Below are 20095 nucleotides of genomic sequence, written 5' to 3'. Positions count from 1 at the left end.
CTGCCGCGCCCACGGCCCCGCCCCTCCTGCAATTTTGGGAGGGGCGAGGAATGGAGACCCCGGACAGGGGCGGCGCGGGGGGACACAGACACGGCCCGGGGCGACCTCGGTTTATTGATAAAAGGGGGGGGGGGCGAACGACTCCGCGACATCTCATTATGAGAGAGAGACCCCCCCGGGCCGAGGGCGGCACCGACGGCTCCAGTGGCAACAGGACCCCCCCCCCCCCCCCCAAATTACACACCACCCTCCTCCCCGCCCAAAATCACGGCCACTCCTCCCCCCCTGCGCCCCCAGGTCATCCGTGTCACAAATGCACCCGGTGACAGGGCAGGGTCCCCTGGGGGTGGCACAGTGCCCTCTCCACCCCCCAGAGAGGGCAGGGGACACTGGGGGTAGCACAGTGTCCTCCCCCCAAGGAGGGCAGGGGACCCCGGGGTGGGGCACAGTGTCCTCCCCCCAAGGAGGGCAGGGGACACCGGGGTCCTTGGGGTGCCCTGTGCCCGGTCCCAGGGCAGGGATGAAGCCACAATTCTGGGGGGGCGTTCAGGATTTAAGGGCTCAGATTTGGGGGATCAGAACTCTTGGTCCTCGGAGTCAGCGGGCGGGGGGGGCTCCTGGCGGCCCCCCCACACGAAGCGGTAATTGTCCTCCAGGGCCTGCAGCCGCCGCCGCTCCTTCTGCGCCTCCTCCGTGCCCTGCACCTGGGGAGGGGCAGGTCAGTGCCCACCTGACCTCTGTGCCCACCTGACCTCTGTGCCCCCTTCACCTCAGTGTCCACCTCACCTCTGTGCCCACCCCAACCTGGAGAGGGGGGACAAATCAGTGCCCACCTGACCTCTGTGCCTCCCATCCCCTCAGTGTCCCCCCCTCATCTCAGAATCCCCCTGACCTCAATGTCCCCCCCTTCACCTCAGTGCCCACCTAATCTCAGTGCCCCCCTTTCACCTCACTGCCCCCCCCTGACCTCAGTGCCCCCCCCACCCCACTTTTCCCTCCTCAGCCCCCCCTGCCTGTGTCCTGCCCCCACCCTCTCCACCTCAGTGTGTCCCCCTGAGCCTCAGTTTCCCCTCATCCCTCAAGCCCCCCACATTCCCCATCCCTGCTCTACCTCAGTTCCAGCCCGTGCCTCAGTTTCTCCCCGTCCCTCAGCGACGCCCTCCCACATTCCCCAGCCCTGCCGTGCCTCAGTTTCCCCCACCTCAGCCGTGCCCCTGCCTTCCCCCAACACCATAAATTCCCCTCCTGCCGAGCTTCCGTTGTGCCCCCATCCCTCGGAGCCCCCCATCGCCCCTCGCAGCCCCTCCCCCGCCCCTCGGAGGCCCCCCCGCCCCCGCACCAGGATGCTGAGGAAGATCTCCTTCAGGCTCCGGGAATCCTCCTCCGACAGCCACTGCGCCCCCTCCTCCTCCTCGCCCCCCGACGACGCCGTCACGATCTTGATCTCGATTTTCCCTGCGGAGGGGGCCCGGGGGGGTTGATTTGGGGGGGGGGGGCTGCCCCCGGCCGTCCCCCCCACCCCCACCGGACCCCTCCTCATACCTTCAGCCCGCAGCCCCTCCTTGGCCAGCAGCTCCCGCACCTCGTTCTCCACCTGCGGCAGCTGCGGGGGGCTCTGCTTCTCCCGGGGGGGCTCCCGATCCTCCCGAGGGGGCTCCTGCTTCCCCCGGAGGGGCTCCCGCTCCTGGGGGGTGTCGTGGCTCCCGACCCTGCCCATCCGCACCCGCACCCGCCCGTCCTTGGCCAGCCGGGGGCTGCCCTTCCTCGCGCCTCCCTCCTCCTCCTCTTCCTCTCTGCGGCCCCCGGGGGCAGGGGGGGGTCCGGAGGGGTCGCGGCGGGGCTCGGCCCTGTCCAGCCGGTCCATGAGGCGGCTCAGGGTGGACGCCAGGGTCCGCGTGGCGCGGCTCCGGTCGAACTCCCCCTTCAGCCCCTCGGTCTCCAGCTCCTCCTCCACCTGCGCCAGGGAGGGGTCGGGGCGGGCTCGCCAGCCTGGCCAGCAGCACTGGAACTGCTGGGCCACACCGGCTGTCCCCAGCTCTGCTGGGCAGCCCTGGCCATCCCATAGGGTCCCCAGCCCAGCCAGGGGGTCTCAGTGCACTAAGGGGGTCCCCAGTCCAGACAGGGGTCCCCAACCCAGTCAGAGGAGTCCCAGCTCAGCCAGGGGATCCCAACCCCCCCAGGGGGTCCCCAGCGTTGTTGGGAGGGGGTCCCAGCCCAGGCAAGGGGTCCCAACCGTCCCAGGGGTGTCAGCAGCATTGTTGGGAGGGGGTCTCAGCATGCTCAGGGTGGTCCCCGGTGTGGACAGGAGGTCCCCACAGCAATGAGGAGATCCCCAGTTGGGGGGTGGGGGTGGGGGGCAGCCAACCCAGCTGGGGCTCCCCCAGTGCAGCCTGGGTGGCCCCACCTTGGCCAGAGGGTCCCATCCCTACTGGGGGCCCTCCAGTGAGGCTACAGAGCCCAGGCAGGGGCTCCCAGGGCCACTGTGGGTGTCCCAGCCCAGACAGGGGCACCCAGCCCCCCTCTGGGGGTCCCAGCTCAGTCAGGGGGTCCCCACCTCGCTGATGATGCTGTCGAACTCCCGCTCCATCTGGCTCTTCACCTCCTCCTTCAGCCTCGCCACCTGCTCCCGTGGCAGCAGCTCCAGCCCCGCCAGCAGTGGCCCTGCCTCCTCTTCCTCATCCTCATCTTCATCCTCATCCTCCTCCTCCTCCTCCTCCCCCGTGGGGGGGGCCTCGGGGCCAGGCAGGGCCTCGGGGCTGGGGGGCTCTGCGGGGCCTGGTGGGGCTGGGGCAGCTTTGGCTGCTGCCTCCTCCTCCTCCTCCTCCTCGCTTGCCTTCTCCTTGGCCTGAGGCAGGGGGAAGGGGCTCAGGGGAAACTGAAGCAGGGGGAGGCCCGAGGGGGGGCACGGGGGAGGTGCCCACCTTCCTGGTGGTCTCCTTCAGCTCCTCGATGAACTGCAGCAGGTCCCCGGGGCTCCGGATCACCTTGAAGTGGATTTTCTTCCGTGGGTCTGCCGGGGGGAGGGCACAACGGGGGGTGGCAGTGCCAGGGGGGGCACAGGGGGACACGGGGGACACAGGGAGGGCATGGAGGTGACAACGGGGCATGGGGGACAAGGGGTGGGCATGAGGTGACATGGGGAGGGTACCCCAGGACTCACCAGCTGCCCGACCGCCAGCTGCCCTCGGGGATGGCTCCTGCAGGGAGGACACAGGGGATGGAGCAAACTCTAAACCCCCCTCAAAGTGACCCTCAGAATGTCCCCAGGGCCACTGGGACTCACCCTGGTGCTGTCCTGCTGGTCACTGGCTGCGGCTGTCACCTCCTGCTCCCCAGCTGTCACATCCCTGGCTGGCTCTGGCTGGTTCCCTGGCACAGGGGGGGACACAGCTGCCACAGGGGGGACACACCTGGCACCGGGGGTTCCCAGAGGGAGAGGGGACACTGGCAGTGCTGTCATAGTGAGGAGGGGACAGGGCCATACCCTCCTGGCCGCCCCTGGGGCTCTGGGAGGGGGGCTCACTGTCCCTGTCACTCCAGAGCCGCGTGTCCAGCGTCCGCAGCTCCTCCGAGATCTCCTCCACCTTCCTCTTGGTGTCAGCTGGGGACACAAAGACAGGGACAGCACAGCTGGGGGACAGCCCCAGCTCCACGCTGCAGGGGACCATAGCAGTCCTATGTCCGAGGGGACACAGCCAGCTCTGGCACAGAGGGAACAGTGCCAGTCCCAGTGGCAGCCCCAGGACACAGGGGACAGGGCCAGGAAGGTGACAGTGACAGCCCTAGAATGGAGGGCACAGGGCCAGGCTGGAGGGGACAGTACCAGCCCAAGGATGGAGGGGACAGGGCCAGGCTGGAGGGGACAGTGCCAGCCTTGGGATGGAGGGGACAAGGGCAGGCTGGAGAGAGCAGTGCCAGTCCTGGGATGGAGGGAACAGTGCCAGGCTGGAGGGGACAGTGCCAGCTCTAGGCTGGAGGGGACAGTGCCAGCTTTGGTATGAAGGGGACAGTGCCAGCACCAGGCTGGAGGGGACAGCGCCAGCTCTAGCATGGAGGGGACAGCGCCAGCCCTGCACCAGGGCTCAGGGCCAGCCTCAGGATGGGTAGCACACAGCGCCAACCCCACTCCCCACACCCCCCCAGGGCTCCCTGGTACTCACAGACTTGGGCACGCACGTACTGGACGTACTGGGCGGGCGAGAGGGCGGGCTGGCAGCGGATGGGCTGCGGTGCCAGCCCCGGGGCGGGCCGCAGGAACGGGTGGTGGCAGATGCGCGTGGTGTGCACCGTCAGCACGTACTGGCACGACTGCGGCTCGTCCACGCGGGCAATGTAATCCCCGGCGCCCTCCTCGCACAGGAACTGCGGGCACGGCCCCTGGGTGAGGTCCTGTGGCGCCCAGGTGCCCCTCGGTGCCCCCCATGCCCCCCCGTCCTTACCCGGACCTCGGCCTCGCGGGCGCGGCCGGTCAGGTCGCAGCGGGAGCCGTTGACGTAGCTCTGGCTGTGGTAGCGCCTCAGCTGGTGCTGCTTGGAGGCCTGCAGGGGTGGGGTGGGCACGGGGTGGGCATGGGGACAGCCCTGCCCCTGCCCGCTGTGCCCAGGGTGGGGCACACCCACCTTGGCTGTCTCGTCGTCCCAGTCGAAGGCAGACTGGTAATAGCCCAGCACCAGGACGTCGCCCTTGATCTCAGACTCTGGGGTGGGGGGTGGGCACACAGAGGGCACAGTGAGGGGAGGGAGGGGTCCTCAGGGCTGCCCTGTCCCTGCCCTGTGCCCAGTGTCACCTTCCAGGTGGTACTGCTGGATGTGCCTCCCGTAGCAGAACTCGTACGTCCACCAGTCCTTGGTCTGGGGAGAGCGGAGCCCGCAGGTGAGGCTGGGGCATGGGGGTGCCCCCCTGGCACAACCCATGCCCCCCTGGCACCCCCCGTGCTCCCCCTTATGCCCCCTGGCCCTCCCCGTGCCCCCGGCCATGCCCATCTTGAGCAGACAGGGTGCTGTGCCCCCTGGCACCCTCCATGCCCCCAATCCCACCTTGAGCAGGGAGGGCACCGTGCCCCCATGGTCCACCCTGTGCCCTCCTCATGCCCTTCCGTGCCCCCCATGCCAACCTCGAGTAGGCAGGGTGCCGTGCCCCCCATTACTCCCTGTGCCCCCCCTGTGCCCCCTGTGCCCACCTTGAGCAGGCAGAGCACCAGGCCCCCCTTGGCCCCATCACTCCCCGTGCCCCCCATGCCCCCCGCGGCCCCTCTGGTGCCCACCTTGAGCAGGCAGGGCGCCGTGCCCATGGGCCGCAGCAGCTCGGCCACGCCGGAGCCGTTGTAGAGCCGGGGGTCGCGGGGGGGGCCCGGGGGGGGCCCCACGGCCGCGGGGGGCAGGCGGCACTCGTAGCGCTGCTTGAACCGCGACGCCACCGTCACCACGTCCTGCCGCTGCACGGGGCACGGGGCTCAGGGGGCACCCCTAAAGAGCCCCTGGCACCCCAGAGCCCCCCCCGGCACCCCTAAACACCCCCTGGCACCCCAGAGCCCCCCCCGGCACCCCTAAACACCCCCTGGGGGTCTGGGGCTCTGCCCCCCTTGGGGAGACCCTCTGAGGACCCTGCAGCCCCCCCAGTGATCCCAGAGACTCAACCAGGGACCCCACAGACACCCCTGGGACCCCAAAGCCCCCCTGGTGACCCCACAGACTCCTCAGTGACCCCAAAGTCCCCCAGTGACCCCCCCAGACTCCACCAGCCCCCCCGATGGGACAGGACAGACCCTCCAGCCCCCCCCCCCCCCCCGACCCGGGCAAACCACAGCCTTCCCCCGGCCCAGCCCCCACCCTGTCCCTGTCCCTGTCACACACGGAGGGAGGGGGCACAGGACAGGCCTGGCGCTGCCCCAGCAGCTGCGGGGGGCTCTGGATCCCCCCCAAATCAGCTCGAGGAGCCCCGGGGCTGTGCCGGGACAAGCCGGGGCAGCGGCGGCTGCGGGGCGTGACCCTCCCGGACTGGGGAACCCGAAAGTGAAATCTCTGTTCCCTCCCCCGCACACATCCGGAACATCTGGCGGCAGCACCGGGGGGGGTCACTGCCCCACCAGCCACGGAGCCGCTCCGCACACAGGTACGGACCGACCGGGACCCCCCTGGGACACCGGAGCCGCTGAGCCCCGGCTCTGCCCGGGACCCCGAGCGCAGCCCGGCCCCGTGTCCCCCCGAGCCTGGCTCTGCCCGGGACCCCGAGCCCCCGGAGCCGCTGAGCCCCGGCTGGGCTCATCGCCTGCCCGGGACCCCCGAGCCCAGCCCTGCCCGGGACTCCCCCGGCCCCGTGCCCCCGGCCCCGCCAGCGCCCCCGACCCCTGCCCGGTGCCCCCGGCCCTGGATCAGCCCCAACAGCGTCCCCGACCCCGCCGCGAACGGGCGCTCCCGGCCCCTGCAGAGCCCCTGGGCCGCGTTCCACTGCCCGGCGGCTGCCGCCGGCCCCGGAAGAGCCCCGGTGAGGAGCTCAGCCGGTGCCCCAGCCCCGGTACGGCCCCGGCCAGTGTTCCGGGCCCGGCTCAGCCCCTGGCCGGTGACCCGGGCGCGGCTCAGCCCCTGAGCGGTTCCCCCGGCCCCGGTTCAGCCCCTGACCGGTGACCCGTGCTCGGATCGGCCCTTGACCGGAGCCCCGCCCCGGTCCGCCCCGAACAGGTGTTCCCGGTCCCCGTAACCCCCCTCGCGGCCGGCCCTCCTGACCCGCAGCCGGTGCCCCGCTCCTCGGCAGCCCCATGGCCGGTTCGCCGGTCCCGGTAGAACCCCTCCGGGACGCCGCCCACCTCCCCCGCCCCCAGCCGTTGGCCCCGGTACCACGGCGCACCTGCCCGGCCAGCACGGGCTCGGCCAGGATCTCGAGGCCGTACTTGAGCTCGCTGAGCTCCTGCAGGTTGAGCGCGGCCCGGGCCCCGCGGAGGGGCCACCCCGGGCCGAGCAGCGCCAGCAGAGCCAGCGCCGCCACCGGCCCCGGGCCCCGCCGCGCCGCCATCTTCCCCCGCCGCCGCCGCTTCCGCTTCCGCCCGCACCTCCCCGCGGCCGCCCAGACCTCGCTGCTCCGCGTCGCGATTGGTCCGAATACCTGCCTGTCAAACCAAGCGCGGCTCTGATTGGTCAGCGGCAGGGATGACGCCACCGGTTGTGAGGCCGCGGGGGCGAGGTGGTTGCGAGGCCGCGGCCCGCGGCGATTGGCCCGAGCCCGAGCGAGCAACAGCCAATGGCGAGGCGGGGCGCGGCCGGCGGCGATGACGTAACGCCTGACGGTTCCCCATTGGCCGAGCGGGATGCAGGCGATCCCCGCGCGCTGATTGGCCGAGGGCGCCGAGCATCCCGGGGGGGGATCACGTGATTACCGGAGCCGGGAGGGGGCTCCGCGGTGAGGGGCGTGCGGGGACCCCGAGCGAGCGGAGCCGCCCCCACCCCCCCCGGCCCTCGAGCCCCTCTGCTGCCCCGGTCACCTCCTAACCCCGCCCAAACAACTCCGAGCGCCCCCGGACTCCTCAGCCCCCCCGGACCCCTCAGCTCCCCCGGACCCCTCAGCCCCCCAGGACCCCTCCGCGCTCCTTCACCCCCCTGCCAGCCCCCCGAGTCTCCCCAGCTCTCCCCAGCTCCGAGCCCCCGCCCCCTCCCGGTCCCGGCAGAGCTCGGGCCGGGCCCCCCCGCGCCCCCGGTCAATGGGGCCGTTGTGCGCCCCGCGCGTGGGCACAAAGCGCGGCCTGTGGCCGCCGCACCGGGGGGGCTGATTCCTGCCCGACCCCCCCGCCCGCCCCTCCCCGCTTTCCGCACCCCCCACCCCCCCCGCCGCCTCTCCCCCCGCAGCCTCGCCCCGCCCCTACCGGGGCTGCGGCGGTGCCGTTCCACACCGGGGCCGCCGGGGGCGCCCTCGCCGCCCGCTCCGGTGCCGGTGCCGCTTGCGGCCGCGGAGCGCCGGGATCCGCCAGCGGAGCCAGGTAGGGCCGGGGCCCCTCCTGTCGCGACGCGTCGCGATGAGGGATGGCACCTGCCACTGCCCCGCGGCTGCGACATCGCCGCCTCTCCCCCCAGACACCCCCGACCCCCCGATCCCGCGGCACCCCCCGCATCCCGCCGGGCCCCCCCGGCATCCCCCGCATTCCCGGTCCCCGCTGACCCCCCGCCGCCCGAACAGTCCCAGCCCCCCTCGCTCCGCATCCCCCGCCCCTCTCAGCCCCCCGAGTCCCCCGACACCTCCATGTCCCTCCCTGGCCCCCCCCCCCGGGCCCCCCAGCACCCCCGGCCCCTCCCGACGTGCCGTCTGCCCCGGGCCCTGCCTTTGCCCGAGCCCCGAGCCCTCGAGGAGACCCCCGGGGGGGGCGGGGGCGGCCCCGGCTGCGGCCACGTCCCGGGGGGGCTGGGGGAGCCGGGGGGGCGGCGGGACCGGGGGGGGATCCCGGGCTGCGGGGCCCCCCCGCCCCGACACTGTCCCCGTGTCCCCAGGCCCGTGCTGCGGGGGCAGAGCCATGAGGGTGGGCTGAGCCCCCCCGGACCTGCGCCCACCCCCAGGTGAGGGCACGGGGGGCACCGGGAGCACTGGGGGGCTGGGGGGACTGGGAGGGATGGAGGGGTCCGAGCACAGCAGAACTGGGATGAACTGGGAGCACTGGGAGACGGGAGTGTTGGGGACAGAGCAGGGGCTGAGGGATGGTGCGCAGCACTGGCGGCACTGGTTTGTACTGGGAGTTACTGGGAGGTGTTGGGTTGTACTGGGGGACACTGTGGGCACTGGTTTGTACTGGGAGTCCCTGGGAGGTGCTGTGGGCACTGGTTTGTACTGGTGGGAGTTACTGGGAGATGCTGTGGGCACTGGTTTGTACTGGGAGTCCCTGGGAGGTGCTGTGGGCACTGGTTTGTACTGGTGGGAGTTACTGGGAGATGCTGTGGGCACTGGTTTGTACTGGTGAGTCACTGGGAGGTGCCGGGGACACTGGTTTGTACTGGGTGTCCCTGGGAGGTGCTGCGGGCACTGGTTTGTACTGGGTGTCCCTGGGAGCAGTTGGGTTGTACTGGGGGACACTGTGGGCACTGGTTTGTACTGGGAATCACTGGGAGATGCTGGGGTCACTGGTTTGTCCTGGGAGTCCCTGGGGGATTCTGCGAGCACTGGTTTGTACTGGGAGGAGCTGGGTTGTACTGGGGGGCACCAAGGGGCACTGGGTTTTACTGGGGACACTGGGAGGGGTTGGGCTGTACTGGGGAGCACGGGGGGGTCACTGGGGACTACTGGGAGGGGCTGGGTTGTACTGGGGGAGATGGTGACACTGCTGTCACTGGGGGGCTCTGGGTGTCACTGGGAGGGGTTGGGAGGGGTTGGGTTGCTCTGGTGACACTGGGAGGGGCTGGGTTGTACTGGGGGGGGCACTGGGAGGGGCTCGGTTGCCCCGGGGGCACCGGGGGGGCACTGGTGACACTGGGGGCACTAGGAGGGGTTGGGTCGTACTGGCGGGGACACTGGGAGGGGCTGGGTTGTACTGGGGGGGCACTGGGAGGGTTGGCTCGCCCCGGGGGCGCTGGGAGGCTCTGGTGACACTGGGAGGGGCTGGGTTGTACTGGGGGGCACTGGGAGGAGCTGGGGGGCCCCGGGGGCCCTGCGGTGACGCTGTCCCCCCCCCAGGCAGGATGCGGGGGGCGCAGCGGGCGCTGTGCCTGCTGCTGGTGGCCTCGGCCTCGCTGGCCGCGCTCTACCTGCACCTCTGGGCACCCAAGGGCCCCCCCAGCGTGGACCTGCGCCGCCCCCCCCCCGAGCGGCTGCCGCCCCCCCTGCCCCCCTCCGCCCGCGCCTACCCCCACGTGCCCTTCCGCCTCAAGGAGGAGGTCATGGAGTAAGGAGGGGGCACCCAAGGGTGGGGGGCACCGGGGGGGTACCCAAGCGGGGGGGTACCTAAGGGTGGGGGCACCCAGGGGTGGAGGTACCCATGGTTTGGGGCCTGGGAACCCCGGGGCTGGGGCACGGCGGGTGGGGCACCCTAAGATGGGGGTACTGGGGGCTGAGGGCACCGCAGGACGGGGCTGGGGCTGCCATGGGTGGAGGCACCCAAAAACGGGGGCACCCAAAAATGGGGGCACCCCGGGGTCGGCTGTTGGGGGCACCGGGGCAAGGGTGATGGGCGGTGGCAGAGCGGTGACAAAGGCCATGCCAGGGTGGGTCAGGGCTCTGGGGGTGGCGGCAGGGGGGCTGGAAGGTGGCAGCAGGTGCCAGGGGGTGACACGCGGGGACAGGCAGTGACAGCAGGTGTCGGGGCGGTGACACGTGGGGACGGGAGATGCCAGCGCGGTGACACGCGGGGACAGGAGGTGCCAGGGCGGTGCCACGCGGGGACGGGAGATGCCAGGGCGGTGCCGCTCCCCGTGGCGCGGGCTCTGGCGCCGCTGCTGTCGGTGACAGCGGCCCTGTCGCGACAGACTGCTGCCCAGGAACGGCTGCTCGTGCGAGGCGGAGGCGGAGGCGGGGCTGGCGCTGCCGCTGCACCGGCGCCTCTTCGGGCCCGGCCCGGCGGGGCTGGACTTCGCCAGCGCCTTCGCCCCCGGGGAGCGGCCGCGGCAGCTGCGGCTGCGAGAGCGCGAGTACCGCAACTACCGGAACCGGTGAGCGCGGGCGGCGGGAGCGACCCCCGGGGCCCCGCGGAACCCCGCGCCCAGCACGGAGGGGGAGGCTGGGACCCCCTGGCTGGGTGTGGGACCCTCCGGGGACCCCCGGCTGAAGGCCCGGTGCCCCCCCCGCAGGGTGCAGACCCCCGCCGACCGGTTGCTGATCGTCCCGGCCAACTCCCCGCTGGAGTACCCGGCGCAGGGGGTGGAGGTGCGGCCGCTGCAGACGGTGCTGGTGCCCGGTGAGGGGGCGCGGAGGGAGCGCGGGGACGGGCACGGGGCGGGGGGGCACCGGGTCAAGGGAGGGGCACGGGGGGGGGGGCGAGGGGGAGGGCAGAGAACGGGGGAAAGGGGGGGTGTGGGAGCTCCTCCCAGTGTCCCCTGTGCCACCAGGGCAGCCCAGCCCCTCCCAGGGAAACCCAGCTCCTCCCAGCTCCTCCCAGCTCCTCCCAGCTCCTCCCAGTGCCCCTTGGTGCCCCCAGTAGAACAGCACAGGGTTGGGGGGCACGGGGAGAGGCGTCCCTGGGCAGGGGGAACCCCCGGGTGGCTCTGAGGGGGGGACAGGGGCAGGGGGTCCCTGCGGGGGTCTCCGGGCCTCACCCCCGTGTCGCGGCCCCCCCCAGGGCTCAGCCTGCAGGCGCCGGCCAGGAACAGGTACCAGGTGAGGGCGAGGGCGGGGCACGGGGAGGGGCTTGGGAGGGGGCGTGACTCGACTGGAATGGGCGGGGCATGCTGGACATGGGCGGGGTCTGTCCGCTCTGTGGGCGGGGCTGTGTGGATGGGCGGGGCAGGGGCGGGCTGGGCGTGAGCCCTCCCCCGCCGTGTGCCCCCTCCCCGCTTTGGGGGGTCCCTGCCGTGCCCCCCCCGGCCCCCCCGTGACGTGCCGCCCCCAGGTGAACCTGACGGCCTCGCTGGGAACGCTGGCGGTGGCTGCCGAGGTGGAGGGCGTGGCGCTGCAGGGGGAGGGGCAGCCGCACCTGTCCTTGGCCGCCGCCCACCTGGACCACCTGAACCGGCAGCTGCAGTTCGTCACCTACACCAACACCCAGTTCCACCCCGACACCGCCGACATCGGTGCGTACGGGGGGGCTCATCCCGGGAGCCCCGGACCCCCAGAGCCCTGGGACCCCCGGCAGGCCCGGGCGCTCCTGGCTCCCCCCGACCCCCGGGACGCGGCTGACCCGTGGGAACTCCAGCACCCCTGGGACCCCCAGCGTCCCCCGGACCCCCGAGCCCCCCTGGTTGCCCTGGATGTCCAGTTCCCCTTGGGACCCCGGGGTCCCCAATGCCCGCAGGGACACTCGGGGTACCCTCGATGCCCACAGGGACACCCCCGGATACCCAGGTCCCACAGGGACACTCGGGGCATCCCCAATGCCCACAGGGACACTCGGGGTACCCCCGATGCCCACAGGGACATTACGTGGTATCCCCGACACCCACAGGACACTCGGGGTATCTCTGGGACACTCGGGGTACCCCCAACACCTACAGGGACACTCGGGGGATCCCTGCGACATTCACGGTACCCCCGATGCCCCCATCGTTCCCGGTGTCCCCTGGTGACCCCCGCCCCCGGCAATCCCCGCCTCTCCCCGGCCCCCCGTGCCCCCGGTGCCCCCTCTGCCCCCCGTGCCCCTCGCCCCCAGCCCCCCCTCGCCCTGCAGTGCAGTTCTCCACCGACGGCCACTCCGCCGCCTTCGCCATCCGCATCCGGCACCCGCCCACGCCCCGCCTGTACGGCCCGGGCAGCGCCGGCGACAGCGACGGGGACAGCGACAGCGACAGCGACAGTGGCGGGGACGGGGGTGAGCACCGGGCTGCAGCCCGACAGCGGCCTGCCCTGCCCTGCCCCCAGCGCTCCCAGTGCTCCCAGTGCTCGCGGGGCTCCCTCCCAGTGCCAGAATCCCAGTGCCCCCAGTGCCTCCAGTGCTCGCGGGACTCCCTCCCAGTGCCCCCAGTGCCCCCAGTGCCCCCAGTGCTCGCGGGGCTCCCTCCCAGTGCCAGAATCCCAGTGCCCCCAGTGCCCCCAGTGCTCGCGGGACTCCCTCCCAGTGCCCCCAGTGCTCCCAGTGCTCGCGGGGCTCCCTCCCAGTGCCAGAATCCCAGTGCTCCCAGTGCTCGCGGGGCTCCCTCCCAGTGCTCCCAGTACCCCCAGTGCTCCCAGTTCAGACTTCCTGCTCTCCCAGTTCAGCTCCCAGCCCCCCCCCAGTCCCCCCAGCTCAGCTCCCAGCCCCCCCAATTCAGCCCACCCAGTTCAGGCTCCCAGCACTCCCAGTTTGCACTCCCAGTGCTCCCAGTTCAGGTTCCCAGCCCCCCCAGTTCAGCCGTCCCCCCCCACCCAGGATACAACATCTCGGCGCTGGTGACCGTGGCCACCAAGACGTTCCTGCGCTATGACAAACTGCGCGGGCTCATCGCCAGCATCCGCCGCTTCTACCCCTCGGTCACCATCGTGGTGGCCGACGACAGCCAGCGCCCCGAGCCCCTGGCAGGGCCACACCTGGAGCACTACCTCATGCCCTTCGGCAAGGTGGGCACCGCGGGCACGGCGGGGGCGGGGACACGGCAGGGGACAGGGGAGGGGACAGGGGAGAGGGCAGGGACACGGACAGGGGACACGGCAGGGGACAGGGGATGGTGGCAGAGACACCAGACAGGGGACACGGGAGGGGGCATTGACCCCAGACAGGGGACAGGGAGGCTGGCAGAGCCACGGGGCTGCAGGACACGGGAGGGGCTGGCAGGAGCTGAGGTCCTCAAAAAGGAGGGGACACGGAGGCCTGGGATGGCAGAGAGGGGGACACCGGGTCCTGATGGGGCTGTGGCTCCCTGGGCGTGGCAGGGAGGGCTGGCAGGGTGGAGACCCCCAGGAGGGGCAGGGTTGGCAGGGCAGGGGTCCCTGGGCATGGGGACAGTGGGGAAGGGGGACATGAGAACCCGAGAACCCTGTCAGAGCAGTGACACCCCGGGGGGGGGTGGACACATGAGGGGCTGACAAGGTGACAGAACCCAGGGGGCTCGAGGGGGGGTTGGCAGGGCTTGAGGGGGGGCACGGGGGGACCCCAGGTATGGGGACACGGGGGGATCCCAGGGAAAGGGACACGGGGGGATCCTGGGGAAGGGGACACGGGGGGTGTGTCAGGGCTGGGGGTCCTGGGGAAGGGGACATGAGGCCTGGAAGAGCTGGTGATCCCTGGGGTTGGGGACATGGGGCGGTCTGTCAGGGCTGTGGTCCCCGGGATGGGCACACGGGCGTCTGTCAGGGCTCGGGGGGGCACCGCGGGCACCCGCGGGTGCGGGGCCGTGCCCGAGGCTCCGCGCTGCCCCCGCAGGGCTGGTTCGCCGGGAGGAACCTGGCGGTGTCGCAGGTGACCACCAAGTACGTGCTGTGGGTGGACGATGACTTCATCTTCACGGCCCGCACGCGGCTGGAGAAGCTGGTGGATGTGCTGGAGAGAACCAGCCTGGACCTGGTGAGGGCACGGCGGGCACCGGGGGGCACGGGGCACCGGGGAGCCTGCACGGGGACGGGGGCTGCAGGGGACACGGGACGTGGGGGGCACCGGGGGCCACGGGGGGTTGCAGGGACACGAGGGCTGCAGGGGGCACCGGCGGGTACGGGGGATACGGGGAGCTGCAGGGGGCACCAGGGTGGAGGGCATGGGGGGCTGCAGGGGGCACGGGGGGTGGGGGCACGGTGGGGCTGCAGAGACACGAGGGCTGCAGGGGGCACGGGGGGGGCACAGGGGGCACGGAGGACGGGGGGGTACCACAGGCAGGTTCTTGTGGTCTGGGGGGGGGGGTCCTGGTTCTGTGCCCAACTGGGGGGTCCCAATGCCCGGGTTGGGGGGTCCCAATGCCCGGGTGGGGGGTCCCGGTGCCCAGCTGGGGGCACAGCCCCAGCACAGCATCCCCATCCTTTCCCCCCCGGTGGGCAATGCCTGGCGGTCCCGGGGGTCCCTGGGGGTCCCTGGGGCTCCTGGGCGCTCCCGGTGGTCGCGGTGCCCCCTCCCCATGGCGGCGCGGTGCCCGCAGGTGGGCGGCGCGGTGCGGGAGATCACCGGCTACACCACCACGTACCGGCAGCGGCTGAGCGTGCGCGGGGGGGGCGCGGGGGGGGACTGCCTGCGGACCCGGCCCGGCTTCCACCACCGCCTCGCCGGCTTCCCCGCCTGCGTGGTCACCGACGGCGTGGTCAACTTCTTCCTGGCCCGCACCGACAAGGTGCGCCAGGTGGGCTTCGACCCCCGCCTGCGCCGCGTGGCGCACCTCGGTGAGGGCCGGGGGGCACGGGGAGGGGACGGGAGGGGGGGCTGGGGGTGTCCGAGAGAGCTGGGGGGTCTGAGGGTCAGTCTAAGGGGGTGCCTGAGGGGTCTTGGGGGTGTCCGGGGGGTTTGGGGGATCTGGGTGCTCAGTCTAAGGGGTCCCAGAGGTGAAGGATCCTGGGGGTGCACGAGGGGTCTCGGGGATCAGTCTAAGGGGTCCTGGAGGGTCTGGGGGCTCAGTCTAAGGAGGTGCTTGAGGGGTCTCGGGGGAGTCTGGGGGCTCAGTCTAAGTGGTCCCAGAGGAGTCCTGGGGGTGCCTGAGGCGTCTGGGGGAGTTCGGGGGGAGAGGTCTGGGGCTCAGTCCAAGGGGTCCCAGAGGTGTCCTCGGGGTTCTTGGGGTCCTGAGAGGTCTGGGGGCTCAGTCTAAGGGGTCCCAGAGGGGTCCTGGAGGTGCCTGAGGGGTCCCGGGGGATCTGGAGGGTCTGGGGCTCAGTCTAAGGGGGTCCCGAGGGGTTTGGGGGTTCAGTTTAAGGGGTCCCAGAGGAGGGTCCTGGGAGTTCCCAGGGTCTTGAGGGGTCTGGAGGATGAGGGGATCCCGGGGGTGAGGGGGGGGACGAGAGTCTGGGGGTCCCCAGGTCACCCTGGGGGTTTTGAGGGGTCAGGGGGCAGGACTGGGGGGGTCCTGGGGGTCCTGAGTGGGATGGGGAATCCTGGGGAGGGGAGGCTGGGAGGGGAGTCCTGGGAGGCTCTGGGGGGGTCCCGGGGAGGGGGCAGGGGAGACCCTTGGAGAGGGGCTGGGGAGCCTCACCGGATGGGGGGGCCTGGGGGCCAGGCTGGGGGTCCCGAGGAGGGGGAGCAGGGGGGGCCTGTGGTCCCAAAAAGGGGGTGAGGGGCTGGGGGGAGCTGCAGGGAGCCCCAAGAGAGCACAGGAAGCACCTGGGGGTGTCTGGGGGTCCCCAGGAACGGGAGGTGGGGGGTCCTGGGGGCAGAGGGGTGGGCTTGGGGGGCTAGGAGTGTCCAGGGGTCTCAAGGGGGGGGTCAGAGGGGTCTGGGAGTGTCCAGGGGTCTCTGGGGGGAGCAGGGGCGGCTCAGGGGGTCCGGGGGGGGTCAGGGGGGGCTGGGAGGTTCTTGGGGTCCTGATGGGGGCCTGGGGGTCGTCAGGAGGGGAGTCCTGGGGGGGCTGGAATTCCTCGGAAGAGAATTTGGGGAGAGCCCTGGGGCAGCAGCAGAGGGGAAGGGGGTGCCGGGGTACCCCCAAATTCGGGGGGTCAGAGATAAGAAGGGACACTGGGGTCCCCCACAATGGGATCACAGATAAGGGGGTGCTGGGGTCCCCCATAATTCAGGGGGTCAGGGATAAGGGGGGATCCCGGGGTAGCCCCCAGTTCAGGGGGTCAGAGATAAGGGGGGACACTGGGGTCCCCCTAATTTGGGGTATCAGAGATAAGAGGGGTGCTGGGGTCCCCCCAGTTCAGGGGGTCAGAGATGAGGTGGTACTGGTGTCCCCCATAATTCAAAGGGTCAGAGATGAGGGAGGATCCCGGGGTCACCCCAAATTCAGGGGGTCAGAGATAAGGGGGGACACTGGGATTCCCCCCTTCCCCCCGTGGCCCCACGAGATCAGAGTCAGGCTGAGGCACCCCAGGGCACCTCTGAGCCCATTTTGGGGGTACCCCCTGTGCCCCCCCAGAGTTCTTCATCGACGGCCTGGGGGTGCTGCACGTGGGCTCGTGCGAGGACGTGGTGGTGGACCACGCGTCCAAGCTGGCGCTGCCCTGGCGGCGCTCGGAGGGCGAGCGGCAGTACAACCGCTACCGCTACCCGGCCGCCCGCGACGACAGCGTGCGCCTCAAGCAGCGCCTCTTCTTCTTCAAGAACCGCTTCAAGTGCATGGCCGGCGACTAGCGGGGCCACCGGGCGGGGACACCCCGGGGACACCGGCCCTGGGCGCCCGGGGCCGCCGGCGCTGCCGTGGTGCCGCCCCCGGGGCACCCCACGGGCTGCGGGCGGTGGCCACCCGCGAGGTGACACCGGGCCACCGCCCCCAAGGTTGTCACCGGTCACGGGACGCACCAAGGACATCGCGGACAGGGCCGCTGATCCTCCCGGCCCCGGGCACCGCTGGCCAGCCCTGGGTGTCGCGGGGCCGCTGGCGCTGCCGTGGTGCCACCCCCGGGGGGCTGGCACGGAGGTGGCACCGGGCCACCACCCCCAGCGGAGTCACTGGCCGCGGGACGCGCCAAGGACATCGCGGACAGGGCCGCTGACCTCCCCCGGCCACCAGCGTGGGCCACATCAGGGGTCACTGCTGCCGGCCACCCCGCGGTGTCCCCAGGGCCACCGACCCCCACGGGCCACCCCTGCAGCGTCCCCAGAGCCACAACCATGGGCCACAACCCCAGTGCCACCACCCCAGGGCCACCATTCCAGGGCCTCCAGCCCCCTGGGGCACCCCTGGGGTGGCTCTGCCCCCTTTGGGCCACCCCACGGGCCGCCACCACCACCCCCGGGTGGCCACTGGTGTGACACAGGGGTGGCAGCTCCAGGGCCACTGCCACTACGGGCCACCTCAAGGGTCACCCCCCGTGGGCCCCCACCTGTGGGACACCCCCAGGACCTCCCCCGCCCCGTGGCCACCCCCAGGGTCACCCCCCAGGGCCACCATTGACGGCCACCCCCAAGGCCACTGCCATGGCCACACCCAGTGCCACCACGCCGGGTCCCCGTCGCCCCCCGCCCCCCCGCGGTGTTTTTAGCTCTTTTGTACTTTGGGGGGGGGTGGTGGCGGGGTCGCACCGGGTCCCCTTCCCCCTCCCCCGTTGTCCCCACTCCGTTTTCTACCGCCCGGCCCCTCCCCCCGCTGCCGCCAGGATTTTTGTGCCAAGTCTCGGCCCCTCCCCCCCCCGAGACCCTCGGGACCCCCGGGGTGGGTGGGGGAGGGGCTGGGGGAGGGGCTGCCACCCCCACCCTTTTCTACCCAATGGATGGTGAGATTTTAACCAGCCCGAAATCGGCCTCGTGCTTCCAAAAACGGGGGGGAGGGGCTTGAGGGGTGGGAGGGGCTTCGGGATGGGAGGGGCTATCGAGGTGGGGGCTGTGGAGTGGGAGGGGCTATCGAGATGGGAGGGGCTCTGGAGGTGGGAGGGGTTCTCAATTCTTCAGGGGTGGTGGGGTGTGGTCAGGGGGTGTGGTCAGGGGGTGTGGTCAGTGGGCTTGCTCAATGGATCAGTGGGTGTGATGGGATGAGGTCAGTGCGTGTGGTCACTGGGGACGGTCAGCGGGCGTGGTCAGTGGGTGTGGTCAGTGGGTGTGGTCACGGGACGGTCAGTGGGCGTGGTCAGTGGGTGTGGTTTCTCCTGGGCGTGGCCTTTGGTGAGGGGGGGATTTTCAAAAGGAATGCCCCTGGACCCCCTTCCCCCACCCAGCACCCTCCAGGGTCCCTCCTGCCCTGGCAGGACGTGGCAGGGACATGGCAGGGACAGGGACAGTCCAGGTTGTGGGCATGGACAAACTGGGGACAGGGACAGCGGCACGGCAGGGACAGGCAGGGCCTGGGACCCACAGTGGACATGTGAAGGACACGGACAAGGACGCACAATGGACGTGAGGCTGGACACAAAGGGACAAGGACACCCAGGGACAGGGACACAGCCCCTGAGGGGCCGAGGCCCCAGCAGGGCTGGTGTTGGGGTCCCTTCTTGGGAGGACAAGAGCCACGCTGGGGGACAAACGGGAGCAGGGTCCCACCCCACGTCCCTGGAGTCCCTGTCCCACCCCTGGTGGCTCCTGCCAGTGCAGGGACAAAGCGCCCAGGGTGCCCAGCCCTGGGGAGCCCACACAGCACCCCCCCCAGGGTCCTGTGGCCCCCTGGAGTGACACCTGGGGCCAGCCTGCAGCCACTCCTGAGTGACCCATGGGACTGCCAAGGTGACGTCGCTGTCCCCCCTCCCAAACCTGTCCCTGGGGGCTCCTGGGACATCACCCTGTGTCCCCCTCTCTGTGCCCCATCCAGGCCATTGTAATGTCCCCATTCTATGTCCTGTCCTGCCTTTGTCCCAGCCTGGTGTCCCACTGTGGTGTCCCAACCCCAGTGACCCATCCTGGTGTCCCATTTCAGTGTCCCATCCCAATGTCCCATCCTGGGATATCCCATGGAAATGTTGCATCCCAATGTCTCAGTTCCCTGTCCAAGCCCGATGTCCCAAATCTGTCCCATCCCAATGTCCCAACCCCAGTGTCCCAGCCCCAGTGACCATTGCTGGTGTTCACCATCCCTGGTGTCCCATCCCAATGTCCCATCCCAATGTCCCATCCCAATGTCCCACCCCAGTGTCCCAGCCCCAGTGACCCATCCTGGGACATCCCATGGAAGTGTTGCACCCCAATGTCTCAGTTCACTGTCCAAACCTGATGTCCCAAATCTGTCCCAACCCCAGCGACCATCCCAGTGTCCCATCCCAATGTCCCATCCCCAGTGACCATCGTGGTGTTCACCATCCCTGGTGTCCCATCCCAGTGTCCCCAGTCAGGTGTCCCAGGCCAGGCTCCACACCAGGACGGGCTGGAGAGGTGGGGCCAGGGGAGCCCCAGGGTGTCCCAGGTGTGCACCTCAGTTTTTCCTCCCAGGTTCTGCACCTGGGCCAGGGAGACCTTGGGCAAGAACCCAGCTGGGCCAGGAAGGGCCTGGGAGCACCTGAGCCCATGGGGAGGGATTTGAGGGCGTTGGACACACCCTGGACACACCCAGGGGCAAAGCCCCCTGAGCTGGGCTGGGCTGAGCGAGGGTAGAGGGAGGGGGCTCTGCCCCTGCGCCCCTGTGCCCAGGTGAGACCCCACCTGCAGAGCTGCTCCAGCCCTGGGCTCCCACACAGGGAGGATGAGGAGCTGCTGGAGAGAGCCCAGAGGAGGCCCCAGAGCGTGCCCAGGTGGCCAAGGAGGCCAATGGCTCCTGGCCTGGGTCGGGAGTGGTGTGGCCAGCAGGAGCAGGGAGCTCATCCTGCCCCTGTACTTGGCACTGGTGAGGCTGCACCCTTCCCTTTTTTTTAAGATGAAACAAATAAGGAACTGAGAATCACTCCTGGAATCCAGGTTTTTTTGTCTTGAGCCCCTGGGGTTTGTAATTCTGGGTAGCAGGGAGCTGAGTTGTGTCAGAGGCGCTGTGGGGAATGCAGGACTCAGTTCTCCTGGGAACACAATTCCCAACTCCAG

At 71.1% G+C, this 20095-nt stretch overlaps 2 protein-coding genes across 5 annotated transcripts; one reads left to right on the top strand and one right to left on the bottom strand.

Annotated features, from left to right (window-relative positions):
* Positions 1-95: 95 nt before the first annotated feature.
* OS9 (OS9 endoplasmic reticulum lectin) lies at positions 96-7031 on the bottom strand. Of its 2 annotated transcripts, none has more exons than XM_059871810.1 (14): positions 6844-7031; positions 5264-5434; positions 4787-4850; positions 4620-4696; positions 4440-4538; positions 4161-4362; positions 3485-3601; positions 3284-3369; positions 3161-3197; positions 2922-3010; positions 2555-2845; positions 1543-1954; positions 1340-1455; positions 96-698 (listed from the first exon to the last, which is right to left on the bottom strand). In XM_059871810.1, exons 1-14 carry the CDS (start codon positions 7006-7008, stop codon positions 576-578), a joined length of 2049 nt encoding a protein of 682 aa, XP_059727793.1. In that variant the 5' UTR covers positions 7009-7031; the 3' UTR covers positions 96-575. The 2 variants fall into 2 exon arrangements, with proteins under 2 accessions (XP_059727793.1, XP_059727792.1); XM_059871809.1 differs by having other exon boundaries at positions 96-704; positions 6844-7030.
* On the top strand, positions 6004-17889 carry B4GALNT1 (beta-1,4-N-acetyl-galactosaminyltransferase 1). Of its 3 annotated transcripts, none has more exons than XM_059871806.1 (12): positions 6004-6111; positions 8472-8537; positions 9646-9853; positions 10434-10616; positions 10755-10861; positions 11243-11280; positions 11513-11693; positions 12287-12427; positions 12965-13152; positions 13955-14095; positions 14658-14846; positions 16578-17889. In XM_059871806.1, the coding sequence occupies exons 3-12, from the start codon at positions 9651-9653 to the stop codon at positions 17553-17555; spliced, it is 2349 nt and encodes a 782-aa protein (XP_059727789.1). In that variant the 5' UTR covers positions 6004-6111; positions 8472-8537; positions 9646-9650; the 3' UTR covers positions 17556-17889. The 3 variants fall into 3 exon arrangements, with proteins under 3 accessions (XP_059727789.1, XP_059727791.1, XP_059727790.1); XM_059871808.1 differs by having other exon boundaries at positions 6006-6111; positions 14658-14895; positions 16578-16938; XM_059871807.1 differs by lacking the exon at positions 6004-6111 and adding an exon at positions 7849-7966.
* The last annotated feature ends 2206 nt before the right edge of the window (positions 17890-20095 follow it).

The sequence above is a fragment of the Haemorhous mexicanus genome, chromosome 33 (genome assembly GCF_027477595.1).
Source record: "Haemorhous mexicanus isolate bHaeMex1 chromosome 33, bHaeMex1.pri, whole genome shotgun sequence".
Classification (NCBI taxonomy): Eukaryota; Metazoa; Chordata; class Aves; order Passeriformes; family Fringillidae; genus Haemorhous; species Haemorhous mexicanus.
The sequence above is the reverse complement of the archived record's forward strand: the minus strand, read 5'-3'. Positions and strand labels throughout refer to the sequence as shown.